The sequence below is a fragment of the Martes martes genome (assembly GCF_963455335.1).
Source record: "Martes martes genome assembly, chromosome: 10".
Lineage (NCBI taxonomy): Eukaryota > Metazoa > Chordata > Mammalia > Carnivora > Mustelidae > Martes > Martes martes.
Genome location: NC_137898.1, coordinates 62,339,212 through 62,361,553, shown reverse-complemented (window position 1 = coordinate 62,361,553; position 22,342 = coordinate 62,339,212). Strand labels below are relative to the sequence as shown.

The following is a 22,342-nucleotide window of genomic DNA, read 5'->3' as shown; positions in this document are numbered from 1 at the left end:
TATGGGAAACTTTAGGCACAAAATTTTGAGTTGGAAGGACCCATTAGTTTAACCTGTTGAACATGTTCATTTTATGGAAACTGAGGTACAGAAAGATATTTATCTTGGTGACAGACTAAGCCCAGAGATGCAAAATTCAAACTCTACTCAATACATAATTGCTGACAAGGTGGTAAAGAGAACACTTGCCTTTCTTAGAAAATAACATTAAGTATATTAAAGTACAAAATCATATACATGTATCTTATATGCTTCTTACAAATCCTTAGTATTTCTTCAACACAGCAGATTAGGCAGATTTCAGAAGCCTAATTAACATCTGATCAACTCTGTAATTCTGTGATATATACACACAAAAATCCCTATAGATACTATGAAATAGTCTTAGGTCCAAATTTTTAGGTTAATTAAACAAGTATTCTCAGAATTTAACTTAACAATGACAAAAATTCATTTCATGGCACTAGTAATTCTATATGCTTATGAAATTTTCTGCTTAACAAATTGCTTCCAAAAATATTTCTTAAAGATTGAAAATATATCTTACCTCAGTGAATCACAAAAGATGTTATCTATGTTCCATAATAGAAACCCCATTAAAAATATGCCCAAGGATGTATAACCCAGTCCTCTGAGCCATGGATAAACCCTGTCGGGGAAAAAAAAAAAAAAAACAGCAAACTGAAATTTTGTTAAGTCATGTCATGTTCAGAGCTTGAAGCCACTGCTTTCAGGAAAAGGAAAGGTTTTTATTAGTATTAAATGCAAACCTATCTATTAAATTCTCTAATACATTTGCTTATTACATTTAGCCATTAAAAAATGAGGAAGAATATGCCATTAAGACTTTGTTAAGTGTTTCAAGAAAGTAATCTGAAGGCCCCCAATAACTTTATCAGTCCCCTGGAAGAAGTAGGTTGTGTTGCAACAGAATTAACATTGACTGAGTCACCTGCTCTGTGTCAGGCAGGCACCACAGTCAATTAGATACACAGGCAAATGAATAAAATCTTCAAATAAACCCTGTGAGGCAGGTATTAGTTTTTGCACTTCACCAATAAGAAAACTGAAGCTTAGTGAGTTACCCAAAATAAGAACAGTAGCTTATATATTTTTATAGCTTCAATGATGTATCACTGACTTACATTTAACTGACTATATTTCAAGTGTACATTTGATCAGTACATTTGTATATATCCATGAAACACTACAATCAAGATACTAAACATACCCATCATCTCCAAAAGATAGTTAGAACATTGTATAAATGGAATAACACAATACATTCTCTTCATTGTACGGCTTCTTTCACTTGGCATAATTATTTTAAAACTCATCCATGTTGTTATGTGTATCAATACTTCATTTCCTTTAATCACTGAGTGGTATTCCATTGTGTGGATATACCACAATTTGTTTATCTGTCCAAATGTTGGTGGACATTAATGTTGTTTCCATTTTTTTCTACAACAAATAAAACAGCTATGAACACTGGTAGGTAAGTTTTTGTATGAATGTTTGCTTTCATTTCTATTGGGTAAAAAGGTGAAGAATAGTTGAATTGTACGGCAGGTGAACGTCAAACTTATTAAAGCACTGTTAATCTGTTTTCCTAAGTGACTGTATCATTTTACATTTCCACCGGCAGTGTATGAGTTTTTTGTTCTATATCCCCACCAACACTTCATATAACATGGGTAGATTTTTTCATTTTACTTGTTCCTTGTAGATGTTAGTGGTATCTCAACATCGTTTTAATTTGCATTTCCCTAATGACTAATGTTATAGAACATCATCTTGTGCCCTATTTGTCATCCACGTTAATCTTCTTTGTTACCGTTTGTTGAATCTTTGCCTATTTAAAAAAATTGTTTGCCTTCTTATTGAGTTGTAAGAATTCTTTATATATTCTAAACATTAAGTCCTTTGTTGGATATATATTTTGTATTTTCTTCAAATCTGTGATTTGCTTTTCACTTTTTTAATGTCTTTTGAAGAAAAAAATTTGTTATTTTGATAAAGTTCAATTTATCAATTTTTTTCATTATAGTTTGTATTTTTTGTATCCTATTTAACAACTTTGCCTAACTAAAGTCTGCCTGCAAAGACTTCTATAATTTCTTCTACAAGTTTTATAATTTTAGCTTTTACATTTAGGGATATGATTCAATTCTAGTAATTTTTGTAATGGCATTAACTTTTGTAATGGCAGGAGTTTAAGTTCATTTTTAAAATAAGAATATCCAGTTGTTTCAGGAGAATTTATTGAAAAGATTATCTTTTCCCCCACAAAATTACCTTTGAATGTTTACTTAACATCAGGTCATATGGATGAATAGTCTACTTGCGGGTTTTACTGATCTATATTTCATTTTTACCACCAATACCACATTGTCTTGATCAGTGTAGCACAGACTAAATTAAGGAGTGTTAAGTCCTCTAACTTTGTCATTCTTTTTCTTTTTTTTAAGATTTTATTTATTCATTTGAGAGAGAGCACACGTGAGAGCATGAGGAGTGAGAGAAGCAGACTCCCCACTTAGCAGGGAGCCCGATGTAGGACTTGATCCCAGGACCCCGGGGACCATAACCTGAGCTGAAGGCAGATGCCTAACCAATGGAGACACCAGGCGCCCATGTAATTTTTTTTTAAACTGCTTTGGTTCTTCTAGATCCTTTTCATTCCCTTATAAATTTCAGAATCAGTTTCTCAATTTTTACCAAAAAGCCTGCAGAGATCTTGATTGTGACTGCGTTAAACTTACAGATCAGTTGGGGAGAACTGACATCTTAACAATACTGAGTTTTCTAATCCATGAAAATGGTCCACCTATCTGTTTGTTTAGGTCTTCTTTAATTTCTCTCAGCAAAAAACTGCTGTAGTTTCCCATATGCAGGTCCTACATACAGATGCTAAATTCTAATCTTTAAACATCTGATGTGTTTTGGTGCTACTAGAAACTGTACTTTTGAAATTTCTCTTTTCAATTATTTGCTGCTAGTATATAGAAATATGAATTTTGAATATTCATTTGAATTTCATGACCTTGCTGAATTCCAACTTATTACTCCTAGGAGTTTTTTGGTACATGTCCTATGACATTTTCTGTACATGATCATGTGATCTGCAAATACTATTATTGAACAAGCCTTTAATAGAAGGCTTGAATAGAAGTGGTGATAATATATATTCTTGTTTTATTCTTCATTTTAAAGATAACTTTTTTCTTAAACACTTTATTACTACATGTGTTAGATGTTGTAGAGTTTACAGGTTAAGAAAGTTCCCTTCTATTACTAATTTGTAAAGGGTTTTATTTTGTCTTTAGTTTATAAATAGCTGTTGAACTTTACAGAATACTGTCTAAATCTGCTATCTTCATGTACTTTTTCTTTTTTTTTAAAGTATGGTGAACGACAAGAATAGATTTTCTCAAATATTTTCTTATTTTTACCTGTTAGCATTGATATATAAATGAATGAAACAGGGTAATTTAAAAACCATCAGGAAAGCACAAACCTGGCTGTGCAGAGGAAAAAGCATTATTGTCACTGTTTGATGAAGGTTCTCAGAGAAGATTAGGTTAAGAGAGTCACAGTCTGTCTTCAGCTTTTCAGAGTACATCATAACCCCATTTAGGGGAGGCAAGAATGAGTCCCAGGAAACACAGAGCTCAACAAAGTGAAGGCATCTGGCAGGGTTGCAGTGTGGGCCAGATGCTGAGATGTGACAGAATATGATCAATGGGAGTAGGGTACTCTCTATTTTCTGCTTCTAAGCTTACTTACCAGGGCCAATCTTCAGCTCTCAGCGGTAGTTCAAAGCAAAATTCTTCTGTGGGGTGAAATGAATGTCTTTGGTTATCCAGGCAGCAGGGTACAGAGGAGAGAGCAAGAATTTCATCAGCACATGGTCCCTACAAACTAAGTACAGATAAGATTCTGGGGATAGACTACCCATTATTATCAGGTATGAGAATGGGTAATACAGAAGGCCCTCAACACATACGGGTCTGGTGTAACATTGCTTTACTCTGAACTACCTTCCTCACTAGTCTAAAGCTATCAGCTGAGAAATTCCTTCCCTTCCTCTTCACCCTGAGAATTGCCTTTACCTCTCTCAGTGTTGGATTTCCTATGCCTTGTTATCTCATGTCTTCTTCCTTTTCTGTTTACTCTCTCATTATACATCCTTCAGTAGGTTTCCAGTAATAGTTTACGGGCTATAAGGTTTTTTTTTTTTTGAGAACTCAAATATATGAGCTGGTAGTCTGGTTGGCTGCAGGATTCTAAGTTAGAATTCTAGAATTCTAGCTGCCAGTTTTGTTTTGATAAGCCCCAAACCATTCTGATTTCTGATCCTTCATAGGTATATCTGTCTTCTAACTCTACAAACTTGTGGAATCTTCCTTGTCAAGAATTCTGAAACTGGCATGGGTCTATTTCTACCCATTGTGTTGAATAGCCAGTGGTTGTTTCAATGTAATAATTCATGTCTTTCAATTGCAGGGTATTTTAAGTAATTTTGGTAATGATTCCTTCCCTTCCATTTTATCTGCACTGTCTTTGCATCTGGCCTAGTAATATTTCTATTGAGTCTCTTCTCCATTTCTTTCTCATCATCCTGATGGCACCCAGGTGTGTGTGTGTGTGTGTGTGTGTGTGTGTGTGTGTGTGTGTTTGCTTCTGTCTTTTCTGCTGTGAAGCCCACAGACATGAGGAAACACTTCACTGTTTCTCCACAGCAGGGGTGATGAGTGGGCCCAAGGGTCCTGAGGTCTTGTGCTCTTGTTTACTCTGGACCACACCATGGGTTTAGTGCCTTTCCTGTGTTAGATTCTTACTGGTGGATGGGGGATGATGGACCATAATGCAATCACAATATATGTTCAAGAGAAGGAATTCCAGTGACTTCTTCAACTGTATCTTTCAAACCATTCACTTCAGTTTTCCATTTTACCATATTTTTAGTATCTTTGGTGGGGGGGGGATTCTCTGAATGCTCCTTTTTTTATCTTGCATCTTACTCTTGATTTCATAGATATAGTGTATTTCTAGAAACATGAATGGATTAATGGTATTTGTTGTTTTGTTATATTTGAAGTTTTCTCCTTCATGCATAAGTTGTTTCTTCTAAGTTGATCCGTGCCCCCCCTCCGCTACCGCCCCTTATTTGTTTTGGCCTCTGTCTTTCATACTGGATGCATTCCTCTTGTCTGGCACTGTCTCCTCATTCTTAAGAATGGGAAACTAAAAAGGTGACCACAAACTCTTAAGCATGTGGTTGAGGCCCTTAGACTAGTAACCTTTACTGTAGGGTTATTTTGCTGGGCCAATTGTTAGGGAACCCCCAAATCAGTATCTTTAGGTCTTTTACAGTTCTCATATTCCCTAAAAGAAGATCCTCTCAATTTTCTGCTTAGAGGTTTTTACATTCAACATTCAAGGTGCATAAGGTCACCCAATTTCTCTGATTTCACCATGTTATTGACATGCTCACTGTCTGGCAAAACCCAATCTAGAGACATTGTTCACTGTTACCAGAGAATAAACCTACAGGCTCCTGTAGTTGTTCCGTGGTATGGAGTAGGTGAGCGGAAGTAAGCATTTAACAGTTTCTTAAGGCTTTTAACCAGCCCTCCTTATTTTAGAACCCAATTTCATCTGCTTTTCCAAACTGTCTGTTGGGTTAATGCTTGATACTTGATACTTGAGAAAATTATGATGTAAACTGGAGGTTCTTTGTTTAAAATTTGACTTTCTTGGGTTAGCAGTAATCCATCTATTTTCCAGTTTTAAAAAGTTTATTCAGTCTTCTGGTGGGTTTATGCTTTATTGAGTCTTAGTAGGGTTTCAGAAGGGAGGGAAGTTAGATTGAAGATGTTGATCTTCAATATTATATGTTTTCTTTAATTTCTGTCCTTTCATAGTCCCATTCTTCATTTATGTGGATTGATTCTATTGATCCTTTTTCTAATTATTGAAGTTGTATGCTTAATTCATTATTCTTCAGTTTCTCTACTCCTTATGTAAACATCTAAGGTATAAATTTCCCGCTAAGAACCAGTACTTTGTAGTACTTGATCTGTGGCACTTTCACTGTGATTACTTTATAAGTATTATTTCTACTGCAATTTGTTTTTACTTGTATTTACAAGTATGGTTTTAAGTTTCCAAATACATGGGCTATTTTGACTAATTCTGTTTTAACTAATTATACTACAGTCAGAGAACATGTTATACTTTAAAGTTTGCTGAACCTTGCTTTAAAACTATTGAACCGTGGGGCGCCTGGGTGGCTCAGTGGGTTAAGGCCGCTGCCTTCGGCTCAGGTCATGATCCCAGTGTACTGGGATCGAGCCCCGCATCGGGCTCTCTGCTCGGCAGGGAGCCTGCTTCCTCCCTTCTCTCTCTGCCTACTTGTGATCTGTCTGTCAAATAAATAAATAAAATCTTAAAAAAAAAAAAAAACTTCTTTAAAACTATTGAACCGTAAGAGACTCTTAACCTCATGAAACAAACTGAGGGTTGCTGAGGGATGGGGGAGTAAGGTTAGGGTGGCTGGGTTATGGACATTGGGGAGGGTATGCGCTATGGTGAGTGCTGTGAAATGTGTAAGCCTGATGATTCACAGACCTATATCCCTGGGGCAAATAATAAATTATATGTTAATAAAAAAATAAAACTATTGTCTGGTAGATTTAATAACTACTTCATGCATGCTTGAGAAGACCAAACTCCTTTAACTTAAATATATTAAATCAATTTGTTATTGTATTATTTAAATGTCCATATCCTGGCTAATATGGTTACTGTGTTAAAATATATCAGCATGATGGAGCACGGATGTACATCTCTTTGTAATTGTCAATTTTTGCTTAAAATTTTCCATGAAAGGTTTAGAATTGCTTTTTTTTTCTAATAAATTAAATATTTTAATAATAATGTAGCAAACACATTTGTTTTAAATAAAGCTTTAAATTTTTTTCGTTATTAAAATGGCTAGTCCAACTTTCTTTTAGTCAGTATTTGTGTGGCACATATTGTTTTTATACCCTTTTTAAAAAAAGTATTGTGTATTTATGTGGATTTTTTTGAGACTAATCAGGTGGGGTTTTTTTTTAAGATTTTTTAAAATTTTATTTATTTGACAGACAGAGATCACAAGTAGGCAGAGAGAGAAAGCGAAGCAGGCTCCCTGCTGAGCAGAGAGAGCCTGAGGCAGAGGAGCTCGATCCCAGGACCCTGAGATCATGACCTGAGCCAAAGGCAGAGGCTTAACCCACTGAGCCACCCAGGTGCCCCAAATAGGTGGGTTTTATTATCAAATGAATAATTCTACAAAAACTCAGTATTGTAGTAAGTATTACTTTCTATCTTAAAGTCTTTCAGAGCTTTGGGCAGAGAACATTTAAGCATCAAGTATAAACAACTCTTCTGATCTTAAGTGCCAGCTGTCTCATAAAAAATGTTTTTTTGTTTGTTTGTTTGTTTTGCTACTACAGTTAAATGGCCATTGCTAGTCAGGTGAAGAGAGAATGTCTGGTTCTCCATTCAAGGTATTAAAGTAATGCTAAGTAAATGAAAATAGCAGCCACATAAATCTGCATGACCTATCCAAGCCAAGGATAATAGCAGTATCTTAAAAGAAACGAGCACTCAGTTTCAAGTTCTGTTTTCCTCTTTGGAGTTATACATAAGGCAGCAGTACTAGCTAGCTACAGTCTACTATGGCACTTTTGTAGCATAAACACAGCGAAGCACATAGTGCTAAACACTGACAGCATCAGTACCTGCTCTAGTCACTTCAGTGTTTACTTCTTGGTCTAGCATGCTGACTATAATACTTTTCTAGTATTATAAAAACACTTGCTTTTTAATTTTATATATGATTTTATAAAATCTGTATAATTTTAAAATAATTTTATAAAATACCTGCTTTTTAGTATTAGAAAATACTGTGCTTTTAAGTTTTAATCATTTGACAGTTAAGGCATTAGAAACAAAGGTTTAAGCCTATAAGTTAATATATACAAGCATTCACTTCAATTAGTATATTGCTATCTAGAATATATCGTTGAAATATTCTCATTTTATATTAAAAACTATGGAATTTCCGGGGTGCCTGTGTGGCTCAGTGCTGTTAAGTGTCTGCCTTCAGCTCAAGTCATCATCCCAGGGTACTGGGACTGAGCCCCACATCGGACTCCCTACTTGGCAGGAAGCCTGCTTCTTCCTCTCTCACTCCCGCTGCTTGTATTCCCTCTCTTGCCGCTGTCTCTCTCTCTGTCAAATAAGTAAATCTTAAAAAAAAAAACAATCTGTCACTTAAAAACTATGGAATATCTTTTATTAGTCCAAACCTCAGTGATGGGAAAAGTACAATATAAAATAATACATATGCAGCCACAATGTTCAGTTACAGTTTAAACTAGAAATTACTAACTACACAAAGCTGCTTCATATTTCGTTTCACATTTTGGCACCTAGTTCATTCCTATTTGCAACTGGTACCTGTTGAGAAAGGAGATAAAATTCTTAAGCTAAGTATGTTTTGTGTGTGCAACATACTGTGTATTTATGTTTTAATCACACTTTTTATGAATAGCACACAGCTGGATTTCTTTTTCCTGCTTGAGAGTCTTTGCTTTTTAATTGCTTAGCTTTGTCCATTTATATTTACTGTGGTTATTAATATATTTTGAATTATTTCTACCCCTTTATTTTCTGCTTTGAATTTGTTCTGATTTCTCTCTGCTTCCCCTTTTACCCTTCTTTTCCTAGTTTCTTTTGGATTCAGTTATATAATTCCATTTACTCCCTCATGTTTTTGAAAGTCACTACAAAATCAATTGCTATTTCTAATGGCTATCAAAAACACACATTGAAAATCTAAAATTAATCACTGTCTGTACCTTCTTCCCAAATAAAAAGGACCTTAGGAACTAACTATGTAATTAAGATTATCCCCTTGTATCTCATATTATTTTGTCCACTACTTTAGTTTCACTTAAAAACATCTCAAATTAGATATGAAATAGTCACAATGTTTTGTTCAGATAATCCAAAAGATATATCATTTTTTTTTTGCACCAGCTAAAGTAGTTCCTAAAAGGAAAGTCTTTTAGTGAGGTATATTGGCAAACTTTCCCCATTTTTGTTGTTTTAAAATGCCTTTATCTTGTCCCTGTTTTTGAAAGATATTTGGGTATACAATTCTAAGTTATGGTTAATTTCTCTCAGCATTTTGAAGATAACAGTCTACTGTGTTTTGGCTTCATTGTTGCTGTTGATAAGTCTGTTGTTGAGTATTCCCTTGTTAATACATCTTCTGTCTCTGGATGTGTTAAGATCTTTGTCTTTGGATTTCAGCAATTTCAGTATGCTTCTTCTACAGGTAACAATCAGAATTCAGCTGCAAATAAGAGCTCTATGTAGAGCAGAAAAGAATTTAACAATCAATTCCAACCAAAATGATGAATGAGCAAGTATTAGGCTCTCTAGAAATGACTCATGAATACTACCACAGAATTATCTTGCCAAAGGAACATTTTTTTTCTTTTTCACATTTAGGAAGCTCGAGAATTGGGAAACCTCTGGACTACTGTTGCACCCAGCATCATATGATAACCTTAGCTATAATTCATATATCAGGAAGCTATCATCACACTTGTTTCCAGAGCCATGATGCACACCCTAGATTCATAGTAGTAAACGGATGCCTTACACATACTACTATTTCTCTCCCTCACTTAACTTGGTTCTGAATTCAATCTTGTGTGAATACATGTGATTGGCAGAACCTGAATGTACCTGGAAACTTACCAGCAAAAGAAATAAGGGAAATACAGCTTTTAGTTTTCTAGCATCTACATTATACCTACTATCTCTTTGAATATCTGTTCTATCCCAATTTTTGCTATTCTTTCCCTTGGAACCGTAATAAGGATTGTTATTTCCCTATAATGCTTTCTGGCTTATTTCTTTAGACTTGCCTTCCAATTTAATTAATTCTCTCTTCATCTGTGTCTAATTTAATTTTTAGCTTATCCATTGAGTTTTTTAATTTCAATATTTATTTTTTAATGTTGGAAGTTCTTTGATTCTTTTTCAAATCTGGAATTTTGCTTTCAATAATCTCATGTTCCTTTTCATTTTCTCTTTCATTTTACTAAATATCTCCTAAATAGTTATTTTATATTTCAGCATCTGATTTGGGGAGTTTATTTCTAATTGATTTGTGTTTCTCCTGACTTTTACTTATGGTAGTTTACTTCCTTCTCTGGTTTTGGAATTGATTGTGCACACTTGTTTGATCTCCATCCAATATGCAGAAATCCTATGGGGCTTACATGAAACTACATTTCTTTAAAGATAAATTGCTTTTGCTTCTCTCAGATATACTGGGGCTCTAGGAATATTGGATCAGTTTAAGATAATTTTAGACCTTGAAGTTTCCCAGACAATAAAAGTAATGTGTATTTGAATCCAAAATCTATGGGAAGGCAGAACAGTGACTACAAATTCACAAGGGAGTCACTTTTCCAACCTAAAACTGAGGCTAAAAGACAAGGTGCCTTGTAACTGCTCATGATTTCAGAACTTATTTGTCAGTTTAGTTTTCAGTTCCTTCTTCACATTTGATGCTTTAGAATTTTCTTTACATTTTTTTGAGTTTAGGTATGCATTTAAAAGGATGTTTGTTGTGCTTTATCCACAATTTCTAAATGTTTTGTTACAGAAGAGACTTTCAGATATATCTTGTCATAGTTAAAAAACAACAACAAAAAATTCCCCAGAAAACAAGTTCTTTCTGATTTTAAAATATCTTTACTGATAACCACTCTTCTGAATTCCAGGAATTACCATGATAACTAAGACTTCAAGAAACACAAGATAGATGGACAAGACAAAGAGGTAAACAATGAACAGTACTAAGTGAAATGATCACCAAATGGAGATATAAGAAAGTAGCTGTGGCAAGACAGATTAAAAAAAAGAAAAGATGTTTTATCTCCTAGGACTTCCACTGTTAAACCACTTTTTACAGAACTGTCATTTGTGTTTCTAAAAGTATTTGTATCCTATCTTTTGGACTTGATTTAGGGCAATAACTGTATTTTATGCTTCTTTACCCTTCCCTACGATGCCTAGATTAAAAGCAGAATAGGGGCACCTGGGTGGCTCAGTGGGTTAAGCCCCTGCCTTCGGCTCAGGTCATTATCTCAGGTCCTGGGATCGAGCCCCACATTGGGCTCTCTGCTCGGCGGGGAGCCTGCTTCCCCCCCTCTCTCTGCCTGCCTCTCTGCCTACTTGTGATCTCTCTCTCTGTCTAATAAATAAAATCTTTAAAAAAAAATAAAAGCAGAATAAATAAGGGACTTCCGCTTCTGGGAAGATTAAACAGGCACACTTTCCCTTGCTCTTCCCACTAAGTACAATTAAAAATCCTGAATATTATATAAAAACAAACATAAGAAGACTCTGAAAGGTGGAGAGAAGGCGGCCAACTGGCTAGAGACTGTGGGATATGACTTACACTACATTGGTACATTCTGTGTGTTTTCTTTTTGCCTTATATATCCCAGAGTTGGAAATGAAGATGATAGCAACCCAGAAATGCCACTAGGTACAGACGAAAAAACCGCAGCCCAACAAATCTGCTCTCTCTAGCCAAATGACCAAGAAAGAGGCAGCCTAGCAAGACTGAAAATTTACATAGTAACTAATATTCTATAGCCACACACTGTGATGTTTGGCTACAGAATAGCCTCTAGCCTCACCCTCATTCATGCTGCAAAGACTGAGTGGGGAGTCTAGACTGACTTCCTCATCAGGCCATAAGAAGGTGGGACTGTAACAAAAGATCTGGCATTCATGTTATTGGTGTCCCGGAAGGAGAGAAGAAAGGCAGGACTGAAAAACTTTCAAATTTAGCCAAAAAACTCTTCCCCCCACAACAAAAAGAACACCATAAACCCACAGATTCAAGAAGCCGAGCTAACCTCAAACATGTTAACCCCAAAAAACCACATCAAGACACATCACAGATAAAATTTTGAAAACTAAAGACAAGGGGAAATCCTGAAAAGAGTGAGAGAAGCAACACCTCTCCTACTATAGGAAATAAACAATCTGAATGACAGGATCTCTCATCAGAAAACCTGAAGGCCAGAAGAAAGTTTTAAAGTTCTGAAAGAGAACTGTCAACCTAGAATTCTATATCCAGCGAAGAAATCAAGATACATTGTCATATGAAGAAAAACCTAGAGGATATAATGCCAACAGATCTACCCTAAAAAGAATGACTAAGGAAGCTTTCTAAACAGAAAAGAAATGAGGAGAGAAGGAATCTTAGAATGTTAGAGAGGAAGAAAGAAAAACAGAAAGAGTAAAAATATGAGTAAATGTAATACATTTTTCTTTCCCATTTGAATTTCTAAATTATGTTCTATGGTGGGGCAAAAATCGTAATACTGTCTGATGTAGTTATAAATGCATATTTTAAGTGGTGCAGGGAAAAGCACTGCTGTAGGTTAAATTTTTCCCCTCAGAAAGGGTATGTTGAAGACCTAAGTCCCAGTACCTCAGAATGTGACCTTATTTGGAATAGGGTCACTGCAGATAAAATTAGTTAAAATGAGGTTATACTGGAATAGAGTGGGCTCCTCATCCAATATGACTGATGTTCTTATAAGAAAAAAACCCATGCAAATACACGGAAATACAAGGACAACACCATGGCATGACAAAGGCAGAGGCTGAAATTATGTGGATAAAAGTCAAGGAGTGCCAAAGATTGCCAGCAAATCACTAGAAGCTAAGTAAGGATGGATTCCCCTAGAGGTTTCAAAGGAATCATGGCCATACTGACACCTTGATTTCTGACTTCTAGCCTCCAGAACTGTGAAACAAAAAATAAACCTATAAATCAATATTCTTCATGATTATAGATGTAAAAATCCTTAACAAAACATTAACAAGTATCATTTGGCAATAAAAAAATAATTTTATACCATGATTAAGTGGGGTTTATTTGGAATACAAAGCTGGTTCAATATTTGAAAATCAATCAATGTAATAACAAAAATACTCACAGATTGCAGAAAAAATCAGGTGATCAAATCAACTGATATTGAAAAAATGATGAAATTGAACTTCCTCAACTTGATAAAGAACATCTACAAAAACCATACAGCTAACACTGCACTGAAGTTAATGGTGAAAGACTGAATACATTTCTCCTAAAACTAAAAACAAGGCTAGGAAATCTATTCTCATCACTCTTATTCAGTATAGTGCTAGAAGTTCTAGATAGGATAATAAGGCAAAAATGGAAATGAAAAGCACATACATTAGAAAGGATAATAAAAACTGTCCCTATTTGCAGCAAATCTCAAGGCATCTATAAAAGTCTTCTAGAACTATTTTCATAAGGTGGCAGAATATAAGATAAACATAAAGAAAACCAACTGTATTTCTATATAATAGCAATGAACATGTGGACACCTAAATTTAAAAATAAAATATCATTTACAATTGCTCAAGAAATGGAAACTCTAGGGGCGCCTGGGTGGCTCAGTGGGTTAAGCCTCTGCCTTCGGCTCAGGTCATGATCTCAGGGTCCTGGGATTGAGCCCTGCATCAGGCTCTCTGCTCAGCAGGGAGCCTGCCTCCCCCCTCCTCTCTCTGCTTGCCTCTCTGCCTACTCTCTGCCCCTCTTGCCTCTGTGATTTCTCTCTCTTTGTCAAATAAATAAATAAAACCTTAAAAAAAAAAAAAAGAAATGGAAACTCCAAAATGCTGATAAACAAAATCAAAGAACAATCAAAATAAATGAAAAGACATGTGTTTATAGACTGGAAGACTCAACACAGTAAAGATGTGAATTCTTCGCAAATTGATATGTAGGTTTAATGTAATTCTTAAAAAAAATTCAAACAAAAATTTTAAATATACACATATTTAAATATATATTGTAAAATTTATATGGAAAGACAAAAGAACCTAAACACCTAAAACAATTTTGAAAAGAACTGAGAGGAAACAGTCTACATAATTTGAAGAGTTGTATTATTTGTAGCTACAGTAATCAAGAGAGTGTGGCACTGGTGGAGGGACACACAGATTAATGTAACAAAATAAAAAGCCCAGAAATAGACCTACACAAATATATATGAATCATTTTTGAGGAAAGAGCAAAAGTGATACAGTGGAGAAATTTCAGGAAGTCTTCTCAACCAGTGATCCTAGGGTAGCTGGACATTCGTAAGTTTAAAAAAAAAAAAAGACCCTGACCTAAGCCTTATACCTTATATGAAAATTAGCTACAAATAAATCATGAACTCAAATGTAAAATATAAAATATACAAAACTTTTAGAAAAAAACAAAAAAACAGAATAAAATCTAGGAATCTAGGGTTAGGGAGAGAGTCCTTATATTTGACACCAAAAGTATGATTCATAAAATGAAAGCTGATAAATTAGACTTCATTAAAATTAAAAACTGTTTTGCTCTATGAAAGACTCTGTGAAGAGTATGAGAAGACAAGGCATAGACTAGGAGAGAAAATATTTATTAGCTACATATTTGATGAAGGAATAGTATCTAAAATATATCGAGAACTCTCAAAACTCAACTGAAAAAAAAAGAAACAATACCATCAGAAATTGGGTAAAGACAAAAACAATCATTTCAACAAAGAGGATATACAGATGGCAAATAAATGCATGAAAATATGTTTATCTTTAGACATCAGGGAAATGAAAATTAAAACCACAATGAGAGATTAGTGCATACCTGTAAGAATGGGTAAAGTAAAAAAAATAGTGGCAACATGAAATATTGACAAGAATGCAGAGAAACTGGGTTACTCATATACTGCTGGTGGAAATGTAAAATGGTAACCCAGCTGGAAAACAGTATGGCAGTTCTGAGAAAAACTAAACATATATCATGATACAATTTAGCAATTCCACTCTGGGCATTTATTCCAGAGAAAGGAAAATTTACATTCACACAGAAACCTAAAAACAAACGTTCACAGCAACTTTATTCTTCATAGTCAAAAACTTGAAACAATCCAGATTTAACAGGTCAATGGTTAAGCTGTAATACATCCATATCATGGAATATTACTAAGCAATAGAAACAGATGGACTATTAACACACTCAACAACTTGTACTCATCTCCAGTAAATTATGCTGAGTGCAAAAGGCCAATCCCAAAGGTTATTATATATACTGTATGATTCCATTTACTTAATATCTTTGAAATTAAAAAATCATATAAATGAAGGATAGATTAGTGAATGCCAGGGGTTAAGAATAGGCGGTGAGATGATAGGGTAAGAGAGAAGTGGGTATGGCTACAAAAGGACAACACAGAAATGCTTGTGGCAATGGAATTGTTCTGTATCTTGACTCTGTCAATGTCAAATCCTGGTTGTAATGTTGTACTATAGTTTTGCAAGACATTATCATTGGGGAAAATTGGTAAAGGGTGTACGAGATCTCTGTTAATACATGTGCTTCTACAATTACCTCAAAATAAAAAGCTCAATTAAAAAAGAAAAAAAAAAGGATAAACTCATAAAACATATTACTCATTTATTGAGCACATGCTGCATGGCCAGGTCCCATGGAAATTACTCACATGAATATTATTTAATCTTCATAAACTCTATAAAGAGTATGACTATTTCCTAAATCACCTCTCTGGAGTTACTGATTCTTTGTGACATTTTCTTCCTTAAATAGTGGTTTGTAAGAAGGGTTCTGAGTCACATAGTTTCAGAGAAACAAAAACAATTTTTGTTTTTACTGTAGGGATTTTTCAAGACAATATATTAATGTACCTTACAAATATTCAAAAGGAGGCCATCATACAGTTTTCCTCAAATTAATGTGGAACTTTTGTTTTTATAGGATGCCAATTAACACCTTGCTTAAGGAACTAGTATTCATTATCTTATACCACAATAAATGTTGGCCTAAAGTTTTCTATCAATATCACTGCTAGAGTTGGGTGTTATTTCAATTTAGGCTATAGATTTATTGCTTGAATGTAATCTAATCATACTGTTGATCCAAACCACTTACCACGTAACAATATAAATAGATCGAAGTACTAATGTGAAGACCAACATTCCATACATGACCTGAATAAGAAAAGAAAAATGAAGTTAGTAAAATTATTTTTTGGCAAAGGAAGTATATTTTACCTATAAAATTGGCCCTCTCAATAAAATGTAAGTATTTATTGTCTTTTGTTACATTTTATTTTTTTAAATTTTATTTAATTTTTAAAAAATTTTTTAATTTTTTTATGAACATATAATGTATTATTAACCCCAGGGGTACAGGTCTGTGAATCGCCAGGTTTACACACTTCACAGCACTCACCACAACACATACCCTCCCCAATGTCCATAACCCCACCACCTTCTCCCTACCCCCCTACCCCCCACCACCCTCAGTTTGTTTTGTGACATTAAGAGTGTCTTATGGTTTGTCTCCTTCCCGATCCCATCTTGTTTCATTTATTCTTTTCCTACCCCCTAAACCCCCCATGTTGCATCTCTACTTCCTCATATCAGGGAGATCATATGATAGTTGTCTTTCTCTGATGACTTATTTCGCTAAGCATAATACCCTCTAGTTCCATCCACATCATCGCAAATGGCAAGATTTCATTTCTTTTGATGGCTGCACAGTATTCCATTGTATGTATATACCACATCTTCTTTATCCATTCCTCTGTTGACGGACATCTAGGTTCTTTCCATAGTTTGGCTATTGTGGACATTGCTGCTATAAACATTTGGGTGCACGTGCCCCTTCGGATCACTACGTTTGTATCTTTAGGGTAAATACCCAGTAGTGCAATTGCTGGGTTGTAAGGTAGCTCTATTTTCAACTTTTTGAGGAAACTCCATGCTGTTTTCCAGAGTAGTTGCACCAGCTTGCATTCCCACCAAAAGTGTAGGAGGGTTCCCCTTTCTCCACATCCTTGCCAGCATCTGTCATTTCCTGATTTGTTAATTTTCGCCATTCTGACTGGTGTGAAGTGGTATCTCATTGTGGTGTTGATTTGTATTTCCCTGATGCTGAGTGACGTGGAGCACTTTTTCATGTGTCTGTTGGCCATCTGGATGTCTTCTTTGCAGAAATGTTTGTTCATGTCCTCTCCCCATTTCCTGACTGGATTATTTGTTCTTTGGTTGTTGAGTTTGCTAAGCTCTTTATAGATATTGGATACTAGCCCTTTATCTGATATGTCATTTGCAAATATCTTCTCCCATTCTGTCAGTTGTCTTTTGGTTTTGTTAACTGTTTCCTTTACTGTGCAAAAGCTTTTGATCTTGATGAAGTCCCAATAGTTCATTTTTGCCCTTGCTTCCCTTGCCTTTGGTGATGTTCCTAGGAAGAGGTTGCTGCGGCTGAGGTCGGGAAAGAGTTTGCTGCCTGCGTTCTCCTCAAGGATTTTGATGGATTCCTTTCTCACATTGAGGTCCTTCATCCATTTTGAGTCTATTTTTGTGTGTGGTGTAAGGAAATGGTCCAATTTCATTTTTCTACATGTGGCTGTCCAATTTTCCCAACACCATTTGTTGAAGAGGCTGTCTTTTTTCCATTGACATTCTTTCCTGCTTTGTCAAAGATTAGTTGACCATACAGTTGAGGGTCTATTTCTGGGTTCTCTATTCTGTTCCATTGATTTATGTGTCTGTTTTTGTGCCAGTACCATACTGTCTTGATGATGACAGCTTTGTAATAGAGCTTGAAGTCCAGAATTGTGATGCCACCAACTTTGGCTTTCTTTTTCAATATTCCTTTGGCTACTCGAGGTCTTTTCTGGTTCCATATAAATTTTAGAATTATTTGTTCCATTTCTTTGAAAAAAATGGATGGCATTTTGATAGAGATTGCATTAAATGTGTAGATTGCTTTAGGTAGCATAGACATTTTCACAATATTTGTTCTTCCGATCCATGAGCATGGAACATTTTTCCATTTCTTTGTGTCTTTCTCAATTTCTTTCATGAGTATTTTATAGTTTTCTGGGTATAGATCCTTTGTCTCTTTGGTTAGGTTTATTCCTAGATATCTTATGGTTTTGGGTACAATTGTAAATGGGACAGACTCCTTAATTTCTCTTTTGTCTTGTTGTTGGTGTAAAGAAATGCAACTGATTTCTGTGCATTGATTTTATATCCTGACGCTTTACTGAATTCCTGTACAAGTTCTAGCAGACTTGGAGTGGAGTCTTTTGGGTTTTCCACATATAGTATCATATCATCTGCAAAGAGTGATAGTTTGACTTCTTTGCCAATTTGGATGCCTTTAATTTCTTTTTGTTGTCTGATTGTTGAGGCTAGGACTTCTAGTACTATGTTGAATAGCATTGGTGATAATGGACATCACTGCTGTGTTCCTGACCTTAGCAGAAAAGCTCTCAATTTTTCTCCATTGAGAATGATATTTGCGGTGGGTTTTTCATAGATGGCTTTGATAATATTGAGGTATGTGCCCTCTATCCCTATATTTGGAAGAGTTTTGATCAGGAAGGGATGCTGTACTTTGTCAAATGCTTTTTCAGCATCTATTCAGAGTATCATATGTTTCTTGTTCTTTCTTTTATTAATGTATTATATGACACTGATTGATTTGTGGATGTTGAACCAACCTTGCAGCCCTGGAATAAATCCCACTTGGTTATGGTGAGTAATCCTTTTAATGTACTGTTGGATCCTTTGGCTAGTATTTTGGTGAGAATTTTCGCATCTGTGTTCATCAAGGATATTGGTCTATAATTCTCTTTTTTGATGGGATCCTTGTCTGGTTTTGGGATCAAGGTGATGCTGGCCTCATAAAATGAGTTTGGAAGTTTTCCTTCCATTTCTATTTTTTGGAACAGTTTCAGGAGAATAGGAATTAGTTCTTCTTTAAATGTTTGGTAGAATTCCCCTGGGAAGCCGTCTGGCCCTGGGCTTTTGTTTGCTTGGAGATTTTTGATGACTGTTTCAATCTCCTTACTGGTTATGGGTCTGTTCAGGTTTTCTATTTCTTCCTGGTTCAGTTGTGGCAGTTTATATGTCTCTAGGAATGCATCCATTTCTTCCAGATTGTCAAATTTGTTGGCATAGAGTTGCTCATAATATGTTCTTATAGGGGCGCCTGGGTGGCTCAGTGGGTTGGGCCGCTGCCTTCGGCTCGGGTCGTGATCTCGGGGTCCTGGGATCGAGTCCCGCATCGGGCTCTCTGCTCGGCAGGGAGCCTGCTTCCCTCTCCCTCTCTCTGTCTGCCTCTCTGCCTACTTGTGATCTCTGTCTGTCAAATAAATAAATAAATAAATAAATAAATCTTTAAAAAAATATATGTTCTTATAATTGTTTGTATTTCTTTGGTGTTGGTTGTGATCTCTCCTCTTTCATTCATGATTTTATTTATTTGGGTCCTTTGTCTTTTCTTTTTGATAAGTCTTGCCAGGGGTTTGTCAATCTTATTAATTCTTTCAAAGAACCAGCTCCTAGTTTCGTTGATTTGTTCTATTGTTTTTTTAGTTTCTATTTCATTGATTTCTGCTCTGATCTTTATGATTTCTCTTCTGCTGGGTTTAGGCTTTCTTTGTTGTTCTTTCTCCAGCTCCTTTAGGTGTAGGGTTAGGTTGTGTATTTGAGACCTTTCTTGTTTCTTGAGATCACTATATATTTTCCTCTCAGGACTGCCTTTGCTGTGTCCCACAGATTTTGAACCATTGTGTTTTCATTATCATTTGTTTCCATGAATTTTTTCAATTCTTCTTTAATTTCCTGGTTGACCCATTCATTCTTTTAGAAGGATGCTGTTTAGTCTCCATGTATTTGCGTTCTTTCCAAATTTCCTTTTGTGATTGAGTTCTAACTTCAGAGCATTGTGGTTTGAAAATATGCAGGGAATGATCCCAATCTTTTGATACCAGTTGAGACCTGATTTATGACCCAGAATGTGATCTATTCTGGAGAATGTTCTGTGCACTAGAGAAGAATGTGTATTCTGTTGCTTTGGGATGGAATGTTCTGAATGTATCTGTGATGTCCATCTGGTCCAGTGTGTCATTTAAGATCTTTATTTCCTTGTTGATCTTTTGCTTGGATGATCTGTCCATTTCAGTGAGGGGAGTGTTAAAGTCCCCTACTATTATTGTATTATTGTCGATGTGTTTCTTTGATTTTGTTATTAATTGGTTTATATAGTTGGCTGCTCCCATGTTAGGGGCATAGATATTTAAAATTGTTAGATCTTCTTGTTGGACAGACCCTTTGAGTATGATATTGTTACATTTTAAGAACAGACTTCTTACAAATATCTTCTCCCATACATAGGCTCCCTCACTCCCTAGATCCTTTTTCTTTAGCTTCACTTTAAGCAAATGACTCTACTTCCCATTTTATAACAGTATAAATCTGAACTCTTTTACTATTATTATTATAATTTTTTAGAGAGGGAGAGAAGGGAGGTGAGGGGAGGGACAGAGGGAGAGAGAGAATCTCAAGCAGGCTCTGCACCTGCTTGACGTAGGGCTCGATCTCACAGCTCTGAGCTGAAATCAAGAGCCAGAAGCTTAACTGACTGAACTACCCAGGTGTCCCTTGAACTCTTTTCAATTCCCCTCCTAAATGTTTCTGCATTCAGATGCTATTTCTCCCTACATTCTTTCTCCCATTTCTCATCTCCAAAGAGATGCCTGTTTCTTTATTCTATATGTTCTCACCCACATCTTCCTAGACTTGGCTCCATCAACTCTTTCTCCTCTATATTGAGCACTGGATAGGTACCATATCAGGAAAATTGAACCTAGCGGGAAATTTTAACTTTTAAAAGTATGAAATATTAAATATTTAAAAATTGCATAGAAAAGAAATGTACAACTTTATAAGTATTTACAAATCAATAGCCGGGAAAGTACCACTCAGGTAAAAAACAGACCCCTGTTAACATTCCTAAGTACTCCATGTGCCTCTTTCCAGTCCCTCTCCCAATCTTCTTAGAGGAAACCACTCTTTTGACTTTTATAATAAAATTTTTTTTTGCTTTTCTTTACATATTTACTAACTTAAACTGGTCTCCTAAATATGAATTCCTAAATACTGTTTTTTGAATTTTAATAGAACTTAATTTTAATTTATAACAGAGTAATAGTGCACACTTTTGTCTTCATCTGGTTCTTTAAGATTCAGTTACATTGTGTATGTAGCCATATTTCATTCATTTCTTATATTAAATACTATTTAACTGGGTAAAAACCCACAACGTATTTACCCATTCTTATGTTCAACATTTTGGGGTTATTTCCAGTTTTTACTGCTATGAACATTCTTATCCTAGTGCACATGTACACAAATTTACCTAGGGGATGTACCTAGGAGTGTAACTGCCAGGTCAGAGTTATATATTATCAAAATAACTAAAAAAGTGTAACTGTCTCCCAGAGTGGTTTTATCAATTTTTACTTCAACCAGTGTATGTTTCTTTTGTGCTACATTCTCACCAACCTATGATAGAGTCAGATGTCTAAATTTCTGTCAATCTATGAGGTTTTTTTATATTATATTTCCCAGGTTACAGGTTGAACAATGTATGTTATGTTTAGTGGCTGTCTGATGTCCTCTATTGTTCAAACTTGTGTTTTCACTTGGTTGTCTATGGTTACAGGTTGAACAATGTATGTTATGTTTAGTGGCTGTCTGATGTCCTCTATTGTTCAAACTTGTGTTTTCACTTGGTTGTCTATCATTTTATTGTTCCCTTAAATTTAAAAATCTTTTAATACTGAAAAAACACACACACTCACACACACACACACACACACGAGTGCTCAAAAGATAAACCTGGTTTGATGATTATCACAAAACAAATATCTTTGTACTTTTTGAATTTGTAAGTAAAAAACAGACTGTTGACAGCATACCATAAATCAACCTCAATACCCCATCAAGTCTTATACTCTCTTCCGCAAGACTGACCACTATTCTGACTTCTAATATTAGAGTTTGATTTTGCCTGTTTTGAACCTCATTATAAATGGAACCCTATAATATGTATGTGTCAAATTTCCTCTACTCAATATGATGTCTGTGAACTAATTCAGCTTGTTATATGAGCTGTGGTGTATTCATTTTCACTGCTGCTTAATATCCACTTCATTTCTATTTAATAATTAATAATGTCTATTAAATTAAACGTAATTTAATAACTATTTTAAAAACATTTACAACTAAATATATTCACTAATAATTCATAAAATTATTATTTGAATATGCATTTTATTTTTATTTTATCATATCTTTCTAATAATGC

The 22,342-nt window shown here is 35.1% G+C and overlaps 1 protein-coding gene across 1 annotated transcript in view; it reads right to left on the bottom strand.

Moving 5' to 3' along the window:
• The window catches only part of ACER3 (alkaline ceramidase 3), a 162,755-nt gene that overhangs the window by 9,597 nt on the left and 130,816 nt on the right, over positions 1-22,342 (bottom strand). The window contains exons 7-8 of the mRNA XM_080817447.1: positions 16,103-16,161; positions 548-649 (exon numbers count right to left, since the gene is read on the bottom strand). Of these exons, the coding sequence (XP_080673573.1) occupies positions 548-649; positions 16,103-16,161 (161 nt within the window). The remainder of the gene's footprint in view (positions 1-547; positions 650-16,102; positions 16,162-22,342) is intronic.